The following is a 13,671-nucleotide window of genomic DNA, read 5'->3' as shown; positions in this document are numbered from 1 at the left end:
TGTAAATATATTTATGCTTATGCCCAAAGAAAGAATTTTCTATTTTCCTGTATACATCATCATTAGTTATTGATGTTTTAAATGTTAACAGTGTTAACTATTTTTATTAATATTAAATGATTTAATGGCAGGAAGATGTGAAAAATCATGACCAAACATCAAAACTTTGATAGAAGGGGGAGGCTAAGAGAGTCTGTGTACACCCTACATTGCACAACTGCATTGTAGCATAGGCCAGTTGTGTTTTAACTACCTGATAATTGCTTCTACCACTTCCCCACTCAGTTCAAGTAAATACTAAAAAGGGGGGTTTCTGAGACAACACTCCCAGTGTTTCCCGCCAGATCCCTCTAAGATTAACGAAGGGTAAACCAGCCCACATCTCCCTGCCTCTCCAGAGATCAGAGCACTTGTAGTTCTTTATAACCCTGAATCTTATTCTCCGATAACATGAACCCAAGAGGCCTAGGAATGGGGTAGATTACAATAATCCTTGAGTTTGGCAAACACACATGCCAAAACCCCAGCAAACAAATTATAAGAATGGACACAGCAGGTTAAAAGTAACTGGAGTGCTGGGGAACTCACAGGCAGACTTCGCAGCCTATGGAGCATAGCTGGTCAGTTGCAGGTTTTCTTGATGGTGGAATGGACCCTATTGGGAAGGACCACAACCCACTGTCCCCACACCATACATAATTTAGACACTTTTATCATGCCACCTCTTTACCTTTTCTCTAAACTGAAAAGCCCTAGGTGCTCTAACCTTTTCCTCATATGGTAGTTTCTCCAACCCCTTGGTCATGTTGGTTACCATTTTCTGAATCTTCTCCAACTCCACAATATCCTTTTTGAGGTGGGGCAACCAGAACTGTACACAGTGATGAAAGGCAGCCAAATCAATCAGTGAATGCTATCCTGTACATTTACAGAAATACTTAAAATATGGAATATTTCTCTTATTCCATAAGAAGAAAGGGCAATCATTTTTGTTCCTTTGAGCAATAATACTTGAACATAGTTAATAATAATAATAATAATAATACCTTTATTGTCAATGTACAACCTGTGTACAATAAAATTAACTGAGCCTCCCCTCCCCCCCCACAAACACTCAAACTCATTGCACTCTGTGTGCTTGTCGCACAACACACCAACCCCGAAAGTCAGTTGCACTATATTATTTTCTGTTCAGCAGCCTAACAGCCCACTGATAGAAACTGTTTTTTAGCCTGTTGGTACGACTGATTATACTTCTATATCTCCTGCCCAAGGGTAGAAAATTAAAGAGGTGCTGACCAGGGTGTGAATCGTCCCTGAGAATTTTTCTTGCTCTCCTAAGGCAACGATCCCTTGCGATGTCATCTAGCGGGTTCAGGGGACAGCCCATGATATCACGTGCTGTGTTTACCACCCTCTGTAAAGACTTTCTGTCCGTGGCTGTCAAGCCAACGTACCACACTGTGATACAATATGAGAGGAGGTCATCAATTGTTTAACATTGTTCTTTCGCAAGGCTCTGAGAAAATGGAGTCTCTGTTGGACTGAATAAAGATGCAGTCTACAAATTTGAGATGCAAAACCATGTACAATCTACTCCGAAGAAAAGCAGGAATAGAACTGTGAGTTGAGGCCTTATGAAGAGCAGTATGATGGGTGATTGCCGAGGAGTCACCAAAGAGCTTGTTTAGGACTGTGTGGCATGGTTTTGATGCTACAAGTTCAGTAGATCAATCTGGTGTTGCAGAATGGAGCCACCTGGCAAAGAAGGAAAGATTCTCCCAATTGCTACAGAGTGAATCCGCCTGCTACTCTAAATGGGCAGGCTGAGCAGGGCTAAATCCATTTGTGTATGTATCAAAGTTTATTTCCAGCTCGACTTTTGTTAAAATCTCCAAATACTTTCTGTTTTTAATCACTAATAGAATAAGGATAATATTCAAGAATGTTATATCACTGTTCAAAATGCATTTGGGATAATATTATCTCTCCATTCAGCACATTGGAACATGAAAGCCAAATTAAATTCAACATTTTTTGTACTATAATGGAAGACTGCCGTCTGTGTGCAGTTTCTGAATATTAGAGCTGATTGTAATAAGACTCAGAAACCGCATTTGTAAAAGGAAAAAAATGTTAATTATTCATTGTGCATTCTGTCCTACAGGGTCAATTTATTGAAACTGTAATTTGTTTAAGTTGCATCTGGATGTAAAATATATCAGAAGTAATTAATTGTGTTCAAGATGTGATGAGGTAGATATATCCATAAAGGACAATTGAAAACAGTAGCCGTGTGGTATTGATTGCCTTTTTTGAGAGAAGGGGGAAAATCTTGTCCCGTTTTTAAATGTTAGCTATTCAGAGAGAAAAATTCTCTCTTGGGGAGAATGTTTTCCAGGTTGCTTCATTGCCAGGTGTTTGACATTGAGTGGAGCTTTAAATGAATGAAGCTTATGGCAGCCTTTGGAAATGACCGACTCCAGGGAATCTCAGCTTCCTGCTGTGAAAGTTTCTATTTTCAAAGCACATCAGTTTTAGTAGGAATGTTACAGTGGTCCCATATGCTTCTTCTGACAGAGAGCTAAGTTTCTTCCCTGAATATGAGACAGCTACTGAAGAGGTTTCCTTTCTGCTAACAAAATGAATTTCAATATGTTGCCAATGAACAATCAGTACGTTTCCAACCATTAATGGAATTTTAGCTCCCTCTCTTACTAATGGGAATTTGCCTTGTTTTCCTTCCTGTCTTCAGTACATGCTACGGATACCCCACTTTGTGGGTTCTAAAGGTGGATAGGAATCACCAAAGCAAGATGCCCATTTGCTTTGAAACTCATGCTACATTTTGCCCCCCTTGCCCCTTCCTCATAAACTCTTTTTCTCACTCTCTCCTTGACCTAGCAGTAGGAAGCCTTTGTCTAAGGTGTTCATCTGGAACAACTTTTCCACACTTGTTTTCATGTTCTGTTAGATTACAGGGCAGCAGGCCTACCTTTGAAGCTCCTTTCTCTTTTGTTTCTTTGCAGTGCACTCCAGTAATTAACTTTGTCCTTCTTTTATTTGTTCCAGTCAATCGCAGTCCACTCTGCTGAGCATCTTCTCCCAGGAGTACCAGGTTAGAAGTTTTCTCCTTTGTGAGGGTTGACAGGTGCCTAATTGAATGATGAATGTCCCTTTATTTCTTTGTAATTGAACTGCCAGCTTTCTGATTGGTTTGGAGGATGTTCCCCTTTCCACTTCAAGCACCGCCTGAGTCTCAGTGGATGGCTGCCAAGCCTACCCATCCATCTGTCTAATAACATCTAGCCTTTGCTTATTTGGTGGACCTGTAATAAATTATGCTAAACCATTATTATTCTGACAATAATAATTTCCCTGTGTTGCGTGGTTCCATGTGCTAAATGTTTGCTGACTTGCACTGTCAGTGCCGCTTTCCATGGCTGACAGAGATGATGATAAATGACCATTGCCGGAGTGGCAGAAGGCAAGAGAGGCAGAAAATGGAGTCATTTATCATGAGATGACAGGTGTCAGTCAAGTGGCAAGTCTCAATGGAATTACTTTTTGTAGTTTTCAAATAAGTTGTTTTTAAGCAATGTTCTTCCTGGTTAAAAATGCCAATTGAATTGTAAAACCAGAGTGCAGAGGACTTGGGTGGAATTGATTTGAAGGGAAATTAATATAAAGGTTGAAAGAGAGAACAAGTTTTTCTCTGCCCTCTGCAACCCTCAGCAAACTTATTTAGATTCAATTACTGTGACCTTACTGCCTTTTACATATATGCTGTATTGCAGTACAGTCAAAAGATGTTTCATTCAATGAATAAATGAAAAATAATTTCCAGGCATTAATCTAGGATTTCAGGGCTTTCTTGGGCATTCATGTTTGGTGCTGGCTTTCTTTTTGACATATCATAAAGCCCTGTTGTTTTTCTTTTAAAGAAATTAATCAAAAGAACACATGCCAAACATCACACTCCGGAGGCAACCGAGACTTACTATCAAAGGTATGAATTAAGACCATTAACAGGAGTACTTGCTAATTTGTGATCCAAAATATGTTACAGATCATAATTTCATTGTCTGTGATTTCTTAAAGAACATGCATCCTTGTGTTAGAAGACTTACCGTTTTAGGTCTACCAGTAAGCTTTCCAGGATAAGTGGCACTTAGCCAACTTCATGAGAATACCTCTAGACCACAATCCAGTGCACCGCTATGCATATGGAAGTCCCACTGACTTCCATGACGCTTAAGTGCACATAATTTGCTGCCTGATTTTAACCTTGATCTGTGGCAGTATTCTTTATTTTACATGCTAAGGGGCAGATTTAGCTATCAGGTTCTGTTAGTGAAAGGTAGCACAAAGACCCCTGCCACCACCATGAGGCTTCCCTCCTCCTGTGTGCCCCCCCCCCATGCCTTTCCCAGATCTGCTGTTAAAAACCCCCAAAACTGTGGGTGGAGGAGGAAAGGGAAGGTTGTTGTTTTGAGTAAACAGAAATGCTTGTTGTTGATGCAACGATCTCCTTACCACTACGCTGAATTCCCCCCCAAGTTTCATGCTTTCCTTAGTCTAATGAATAGTACTGGTGACACATATATTTACCACGTTAAGTGTGCCTACATTCTAAGAAACATTTATAATTTTAGCTATTCTGTTATTAAATAAAAATGGCATCCAGATATAAAGGATTTACAGCTTGGGACTGTGCCTGTTTTAGAAACAATGATGTCCAATACTACTTTTAAAGGAGGCATAAACCTTTAATATGTCATTTCATAAAACCGTTACGTGATTATGTGCACCTGGAGTTAATAAATTGTAATTGACACTTGTTATATGTTATCTGTAGCTCTATTGACATAGACCTCTCAGCCACATAATTGGGGCGTATTGATATCTCGTAGAGATGTGCAATTAAAATTTTACTATATAGGCCGACATGTGTAAAGTCTGCACAGTGAGATTGTACCTATGATTATAGATGTCTGATATTTATGATTTAACAGTATCCTAATAAACAAAAGCATTTTAGAACTTGGCCCAAGCTGACTACATAGTACACGTATGAATCTGTTATGTAATAGATATTCACCAATGCAAAAACCAGCAAAAGTGTACTATACTCTCTTCCATTTACAATCTGTTGCCTCATATTAAAGTAACTACAGTGGTTCTAATGTCTTCCTTATAGCTGCTATATTTCGTTGCTCCCAGATTAGGGGGAAATATTACACAGTGAGTAGATCAGCCAGAGTTAATCAGCTGGGTCTTGTTACTATATAGACTTGTGTGTTATGATGTCCTTGTTACATAAACTATGTAAAATGATGTATAATGTATGAATCAAATGGGAACAATATCATGTAGTGTAACTTTTTTGTTTTTAAAATGTTATGCATAAAACGTGGTTTGTAATGTTGATTTTACTTAATCCCAGAACTGTGAGAATGTTTGTTTTTAAACATGTCACGAGAGATGTTATTAAAAACACCCAAGTCACTCTGGTAACTGTTGTAGCCAGTCTCATCTTGTGTATCAATCGCAGGGATAAGTCTCACTGAGATCTGTGAATTTAATACTCCTTATTATCCAAATTCTCAGTTTTTCTGTGTTATTATTATTTTCATAATATATAATGTATTATATGTATACTCGTTTTTCAAAACCAAATGTCTTCCCAATCATAATTGGAAAGTTATGTACAAAGAATGCAATAAATTTTATCAAAATCCTGTCACTAAGTATCACAAACAAATTGAGGGGAAAGCCACTCTAAAACGAACAGAGCATCCTTGAAACAAACATAAAAATTGGTACTGCCAGCCTAACATCATGAAATCCATTAACTTAAGCTAGCAGTTATATTTTTATGTTTGTTTTAATAGCAGGCATAATTACAGCCACCCATCCCCTCACCCCCATTAGACCTGTGACTCATATCAACCTACAAAACTCTTGCAGCAAATATTGTCAGTTCAGCTTGCAGTGGCAGTGCAGCTGAGGTGAGGAGTGATGTGCTAGGGCTGACTTCTGCTGTTCCCCCCAACAGAGCCATAATGAGTATGGGATAAAACAGCTACTCTCAGACGACGTCCACACCATACATTTAAAGCATGATGATACCACTTTAAACAGTAATGGCTGCTCCCAAAGAATTCTGGGTGCTGTATTTATTTATTATATTTAGATACCGCCCTTCATCCAGAGATCACAGGGCATAAATTTACAAAGTGAAAACACAAAATACACAATAAAAACAGAAACAAAGCAAACTAATAACCCTCATCCCACAGAAACATACCTGTGGTGGGGATCTTGTTGCTTACCCAGGGCTTCCACTGATGGCGCTTATTAAGTGAATCCACAGTGTTTTAAGGAAACCTATTTCAAATCATGGTTTTGCATCCTGGTTTCTGGCTAGTCTTTGTCCTTAACATTAAAACATGGTTACAGAAAACAAACCATAGCTGAGGATTATTACGCTGGCTACATCATTGTTTAATGACCTCTGTCTAGATTATCCAATGGTCTGTTGACTGTTTCTTTAACACGATAATTTGTATCTCAGGGGTCATTACAAAGCATCACTTCACCAAGAAACCTTATTATATTTAGGCTGCAATCCTGTGTACTCTTACCTGAGAGTAAGCTTCACTGGACTTTATGAGTAAGCTTCAGAATTTACTTCTGAGTAAATATACATTGCACTGTTAATGTTTATTTAAATAAAGTTTTAAATAAGGAAGGTGCAAGTTACTTATTAGGTAAAATATGTTAATGTTTGCACTATACTAATAAACAATGATCCTTCAATTCATTTATTTAGGTGACTGTGTATGTGATAAATAAAAATAAGCAGAATTCTCATTCAATAAAATATTAATTTGGGAGTCTGTCTTCTTTATTTATCATTAAAATACTCTTGTCTCTTTGTCCCCCGAGACTAACTGTAATTTTAGAGCTCTAGGAGAGAAAAAATCTAAGTTGTCTTTTCTCTTTTCATTCATTATGTAAATTCCAAAAGCAAGCTGCTTAGGTCATTTTCTGACCTGTGCTGCAAATATCAGGGTCAGCATGAATGTGGAGCATGGACTGAGAATAACAGGTCAGTAGGTTCAGGGTAAAATGCATAACATGGTGGAGATATGTTTGGTCCCCAGTGAGTTTAATGGTAACTATTTCCAACAATGGAATAATTAACTCGATAGCCACCCATTTGACTACATGCGGATTCTGAATATTCTCATCCGAGCATACCCTTAAGTGCTGTGGTTTGTATTTCATAAGAGAGAGAGAGACCGAGAGAGAGAGATCTAGATTTCACAGTAAGGGGATATGTGCCAATTTCTCTTAATGTTGCAGCATATGCATCCTTCTTCCTGTAGTTCTTATTTTGTTTTCAGTTTCTCCCCAGCATTTCAATTGATAAAGAGCCTCTAGGGTAGCTTGACAACTTAATTGTGTATTTATTATTATACTGTAAACCACATTGTGATATTTGGCCAAAGGTGGTATGTTAACAACAACAACAACTAATAATAATAATAATAATCCAATAAATATACCACTTTTTTCATTCTGATAATAATGACAACAATAATAAGCCTTGCTTGTTTAGCTACTTGAAACTGATGTTGCAAAATACTGCATGAGAGAATGTATGGCAAAGGACCCCTGAACATTTAAATCCAGTCAAATTCGACTATGGGGTGCGGCGCTCATCTCCACTTTCAAGCCAAGGGAGCCAGCGTTTGTCCACAGAAAGCTTTTCCGGGTCATGTAGCCAGCATGACTAAATCCCTTCTGGCTCAACGGAACACTGTAATGGAAGCCAGAACACACAGCAACACCATTTACCTTCCTGCTGCAGCGGTACCTATTGATCTACTCATGATGCTTTGCTGTCAAACTGCCAACTTTACGATCGGCGAGCACAAGAGGCTTGGTGGTTTAGACCACAGAGCCACCCGCATCCCAGAGAATGTATGACTAGCATGGTATAGCATTCTGCAGCTTAGTCCACATACTACTTGCTAAAAGAGCCCTGCTGGATCAGCCAAAGGCCCATCTAATCCAGCACTCGGTTCTCACAGTGCCTAAACAGGTGCCCCTGGCAAGCTTGCAAACAGAACCTGAACACAACAGCACCCTTCCTACCTGTGTTTCTCAAGAAAGCAGAGGATGGGTATCACCTGTGTGAGTGCAGTCAACTTCAGTCACCATTTTTGTGGGTTCTGTTGGAGGTTGACCTTTCATTTCTGTGTTCCACTGCACCCACATGCTGGCTTCCATGGCAGCTGCCAGTGATGTACAGCACTTTTTTAAAAGAAATGTCCATACAAACTGTGAATGCTCTTCTTGATGGTGAAATGGTGATGCTGCAGACCTAAACACCAATGCGCCTACTACTTGAATGGAAAAGAAAGCTCTTGTCAGAATTTGCCTCCTGCAAACAGAGGGACTTCTGTCCAATTGATAAACCCCCCTGATTGAACGAGAGGAAAGAGGCAATATTTGTTGACTCTTCCCTCCCCGTGAAGGTACTTATGTACCCAGAAACCCTTCTCTGGAAGGTTGTGGAGATCCTCTGGAACAGCATGGGAGATGGCTCTGAGGAAACAAGGGGAAACTTAAACATCTTCTCCTTTCTGCCAGTGGGAGCATCCTGAGTAGAACTGCATTCAAGGGAGTCTTCCACCAACAAGTGCAACCTCTGGTTCCATTGCATCAACTATCCAAGGGCTAATCATCATCTTAGCCATTAAAGTACAGTTCTCTAGGTGTGTCATTTGCAAAATGAATATTGGCAATTCTGACTAATTTTATATATGTATGGAAATTCATATCCCAGTGAATGTTGTGAGTCCCCCTCATTGTGACTGTCAGCATTTACTTCTTCATGCCTGAAATGTGGGGAAATATATATATACACTTGGAACCATTCAGAGAATTGACCTGAGATTGTTGGCGTTCACCAAAATTTGGAGATTTACCATTCACATGTCCTGGTTCACCTGACATGGTAAGCCAAACTATTGCTTACCAGGATCACATGGACATGTGGGCTCTTGGAAAGGAGCTCACAGCTGTTTCACTCTTCCCTGCCCTTTTAGCTTCTGCACTGCCCTGAGCTAAACCTGGCTTGACGTGTTGTCTGAACTGGAACTCATGGTTAAGTGCTTTCCTCACTAACCATGAACTGTAGCCAAGAACAGACCATAGTTTGGCCTATCATGTCATGAACCAAAGCCAATATATCTTAAACTATAATTATGAACTTTGACCTAGCTATTTTAAAAAAACATACTTGGGTACAGATACCTATTTTATAGAAAGCAAAAGATTGCTTTCAAATATTTGTGAAGTAGGGTCATGGGGTCCCATCTGAGAAGACAAACCTGCAAGAACATGCTTATGAACTAAAGGTGGTGACCATTTTGCACACATTTAAATGGCACACGATCGTGTGTGCCGTTTTTGGCCCTTGTTGGGGCAGGATGGGCTTAACATGCACTCCAGAGCCAGTGTGGTGTAGTGGTTAAGAGCGGTAGACTCGTAATCTGGTGAACCGGGTTCAATTCCTCGCTCCTCCACATGCAGCTGCAGGGTGACCTTGGGCTAGTCACGCTACTTTGAAGTCTCTCAGCCCCACTCACCTCACAGAGTGTTTGTTGTGGGGGGAGAAGGGAAAGGAGAGTGTTAGCCGCTTTGAGACTCCTTAGGGTAGTGATAAAGCGGGATGTCAGATCCAAACTCTTCTCTTCTTCTTCCACTGATGCACACGATGACCCGGAACGAAACCCTCGTGCAAACAGGGCGTTGCCTGTACACCCACACTTCAAGTTAATGGCTTTTACTGACTTGCAGGATATCAAAATACACTGCTCTTTTTCACTGGACATCACAACCGCCTTCTTTAATGTTGTCCCTCCTGTGGCAATATTTGTTGGAGCTGAATGCGTACAAAGTATGATCAAGAAAATACAGGCAGCAACCATTTTGCACGGGGGTTCCATTTCAGCACACACACACACACCACCGCACAGCACTGGAGCGTGCATAAGCCCACCCTGTTCCGCTCCTGCCCAATACTGTCCCATTTTTGGGCCACTTCTGGGTCAGCAGCAATGGGCGTATGCGTGATCGCATGTCAGTTGGACGCACATAAAATAGTCACTGCCTGTAAAAGTCATACTGCCTGGTGTGGCTCACGGGAGGAGGTAAATAATAACAATCAGGATTTTCCTGTACACACTTAACCAGGAAAACACCATTGAACTCAATGGAACTGATCTCTGAGTAGAAATTCAGAGAGTTTGAAGTCTCAAAGCCAACCTGAGGAGCAGTTCAAGTGAGCTCATATTATAGGTTTAGGCCTGACTTTGCCCACTGAGACCAGCTTTCAGACTACTCCATCCACAAGCCACAATCAGCACCTCAAATGTAGGACTTTAATAATGAAGTGGCATAGATATTTCTGATTTGCTCATGAAGGAGATGCAATAGTAGAGTTTGGTCACCAGGAACTGTTTTGCAAAAATTTATATTTTAAGCTAACTTTACTTTCTTCAATCAGTTTCTTCCTAGAATTTTCCAGAGAGGTAGAAAGAGAAAGAGAGACTTAAGACTTCAGTGATGACCTTTTCTTTAAATCTGCAATATTATTTTTATTTTTGTATTGTCTAGGTATCTTAATGGAGTGATAAAAAATGCAGCTTCTCCTGTATTATTGGACCTGGCCAATGAGGTAAAACATTTTTTTAAATCATCTTTCGCTGGTAAACATAAGAGGCTTATCTTTAGTGACTTTTACTTAAAACTATAATTGGTTTCAAGATGCATCACACATTTAAAATTTTTCTGTTGTCTGTCAGTACTTACAGTAATTAAACAAAATACATTTATTAGTTAATCGGTTAATGTAATTAATATTTTACCTTCAATGTGAATGTGCAAACAGCACATTTATTCTTTTATTGAAAGGTTCCTTCCTCTTCCCTTTTTAAAAGAAATCTAGAAAGAGAAGAAAAATGCTGATTTTAAAATGCTGATTTACTTTCATCTACTTTGGCATTTTAATAATTAATGAATTTAATTTCATGTTAAGTTTCCTTTTCATAAAGATAAACAAAATGTAAGATTTTACAATAAGTGTCAAAACAATTACATTTTTTTAATCTTCCTTTTAGCATGTAAATTATAGCAAAAGGAAACAGTTTAATATTAATTTCTGTTCTTCATGTACACCGTAGTTCAAAGAACTGATAATCTGACATTTGTGTTATAGTTACCCAAATTTAGAGGTGCAATAAGTTTTTGCAGTTTGGTGGTGACAGATTTATGTCCAATGTAGGTGGACAGTGATGGACAGGAGCTCAGATTGTAGGCACTGAGGTCCCTGATGGGCTTGCTTAAAGACTGGCTACATCACCCATCCAATGAGCTTGAGGAAGATTGGACCATGATCAGTGCTTTTAGGGGTGGACCAGAGTGAAGACAGCTCCATCTACCCCTAGTTTATTTATGGCGAAGATTTCCAGAAGCAGCTTTTCTGCTACAGCACAAAATGTTTATAATTATGACAGATGTCTATCTAGGGAGAGATGTAACTTTAATCTCTTAATATATTGATTTGCAGCAATAACTATCTTAATTGATATGCTTTGAAATTCTTATACAAGCCTTAGAAGAATATCCTGAAATGCACGATATTGTGTTGCTTTTTAAATAGTAAAAGGTGGGAAATTACATTAAAAATTATGTACTTGGAATATAAGCGGAACAGTAGCAGCTAGTCCTACATGTTACATTAGGAAGGAAGTATGTCTTTTCTGTAAGCTTCTGTCTGATTTACATTACTGTGGTCTGCAAATGAGCAATTACCTATCAGTTACTAGATGTTTCTAATGGTCTATGAAGTGTCTATACATTGTAATAATAGAGTGAACATACGAAAGGGATTGCTTTGTATTAGTGCCAAAGGATGCTTCTTGAGCTTTCTGACATAATGTTTCAAGTTTACACCGTTCTCTTTTTTCCTTTTAAACAAAGAAATATTGTAATGGAACAGATCCTTAGTAAATAACATGCATTGCATGGAGATTGTCATAGCAGAGTACCTCGTGGGTGCAAAGAAATATAATGTTAGTAGTCTTGTTTGCATATATTTGCCGTTGCATTTTCCATTTTTTACATGCAGTTTCTATTCACATGCAGATAATACACTTAATTTCTAATACCTGAAGCACTTGTTTAACCATATACTATATATGTGCAACCTAACAATTCATATTGTTAGGTTTCATTTGGTTTAAAAAGAAACTTGGAGATAAATAAAATTATGGTTAAAGAAAAAGTTATTTTCAGTAACTTAATTTACTGCTAGCAAAGTAGCAGGTATGTTTGAAAGGTAATGTTTTTTTGTGACTGCTTCTGGTGCATTAGGGAAATGTGGCAGTAACAAGCACGAGATCACTGCTTCTACACAATCAAGCTGCCATTTTTATATGATAGTTAATATTTAAATGGCATACTCCTGCATCTGCTGACAATTGGTATAATGGTAATACTTTATGAGTCAATATATATTTAATCAGTAGAAACTGTAAAAATTGATGAGAAATATATAACATAGATGCATTACAATGCGTAGCATCCCTCTTAAATAAGAATAGGCCTCTGTTGTTTTGTTTTTTTTCAGTGTCCAAGTTATTGTAAAAATTCAGGTATTAGATGTGTTAGTTTTCTGCATCCAGAAGGTTAATTTAAAAAACAACAACCCTCAAAACTCTGATGTGTGTTAAGAATAATAAAATTAGTTCACACCAGGCAAATATTTTCTAGTGGGATTTGAAGCACTATGAATTTTACTTACATGCTAAATTCTGACATGAAGCATGATGGCCCTATTTCAGAGAAAGATGGGTGCATGATTAATATGAAAATTAGGCAGATGCAAGTACCTGAACTAATAAGGTAGTCCTTATTCAGGCTGGACTACCTTCAGTAATTTCACCATTTTTCATATGTCAGCTCTGATGTGGGTTACTGGAAATAAGCAGTTCTGTAGAAAGCATTCCTTTCTACTTGGGGAATTTAAGGGCATCCAAGTACATATATTTATTTGGGAAAAATATGTACAAATAAGGGCACCTTTTAGAGTTTTCTAGTTTCTAATTTTGTATGAAATGAAAATGTATATTAATACACATGAAAACATGAAGAAAATAATGATTGTCATAATGCGAGTGAGGTTTAGTCATCTATTGTGAAGTAAAAAGTGCTTTATTCACTAGAGTATTGTAATTTGCATTTTTTTTAAAAAAAAAATGCTGGTATTCAGAGGATACTGCAGCTCATTTTTTAAATAAATACATGCCTTTAAATGGAACAGGATCTATATCTGAAAATATCCCTGTGTCTCAAATATATTTTAGAAAACCTTTCTGAGGTACATAAGATTCATTTTTTCTCATAACTTTAATATTCTTCTAGAAAGCACACTGGTTGATCCTGAATTAGTGTTAGTGATTTATTACATTTGGTGATTATCAATAAGAGATAGTTAAACAACAGCCTATCTGTTTCTTTTAAACAAATTGTCCAAAATATACTAGATTTGGGTTTGGAGGAAAGTAATTTAGATTTGGGTATTTGTTATTA

General features: G+C 38.2%; 1 protein-coding gene across 5 annotated transcripts in view; it reads left to right on the top strand.

The window, feature by feature from the left end:
• CDIN1 (CDAN1 interacting nuclease 1) overlaps positions 1-13,671 on the top strand; it is a 119,463-nt gene that overhangs the window by 28,359 nt on the left and 77,433 nt on the right. For 4 of the 5 annotated variants that reach the window (XR_014514424.1, XM_083453394.1, XM_083453396.1 and 1 more), the window contains exons 2-4: positions 3,073-3,118; positions 3,945-4,009; positions 10,696-10,756. The exons of the other annotated variant lie outside the window; for it this stretch is intronic. Coding sequence is in view for 2 of the 4 variants with exons in the window: in XM_083453394.1 (XP_083309520.1) it covers positions 3,073-3,118; positions 3,945-4,009; positions 10,696-10,756 (172 nt within the window). In the remaining 2 variants the exon portion in view is untranslated. The remainder of the gene's footprint in view (positions 1-3,072; positions 3,119-3,944; positions 4,010-10,695; positions 10,757-13,671) is intronic. 5 annotated transcript variants of the gene reach the window in all.

The sequence above is a fragment of the Podarcis tiliguerta genome (assembly GCF_965153285.1).
Source record: "Podarcis tiliguerta genome assembly, chromosome: 1".
Classification (NCBI taxonomy): domain Eukaryota; kingdom Metazoa; phylum Chordata; class Lepidosauria; order Squamata; family Lacertidae; genus Podarcis; species Podarcis tiliguerta.
Note: the sequence above shows the minus strand (reverse complement) of the source record. Positions and strands in the feature narration are given on the sequence as shown.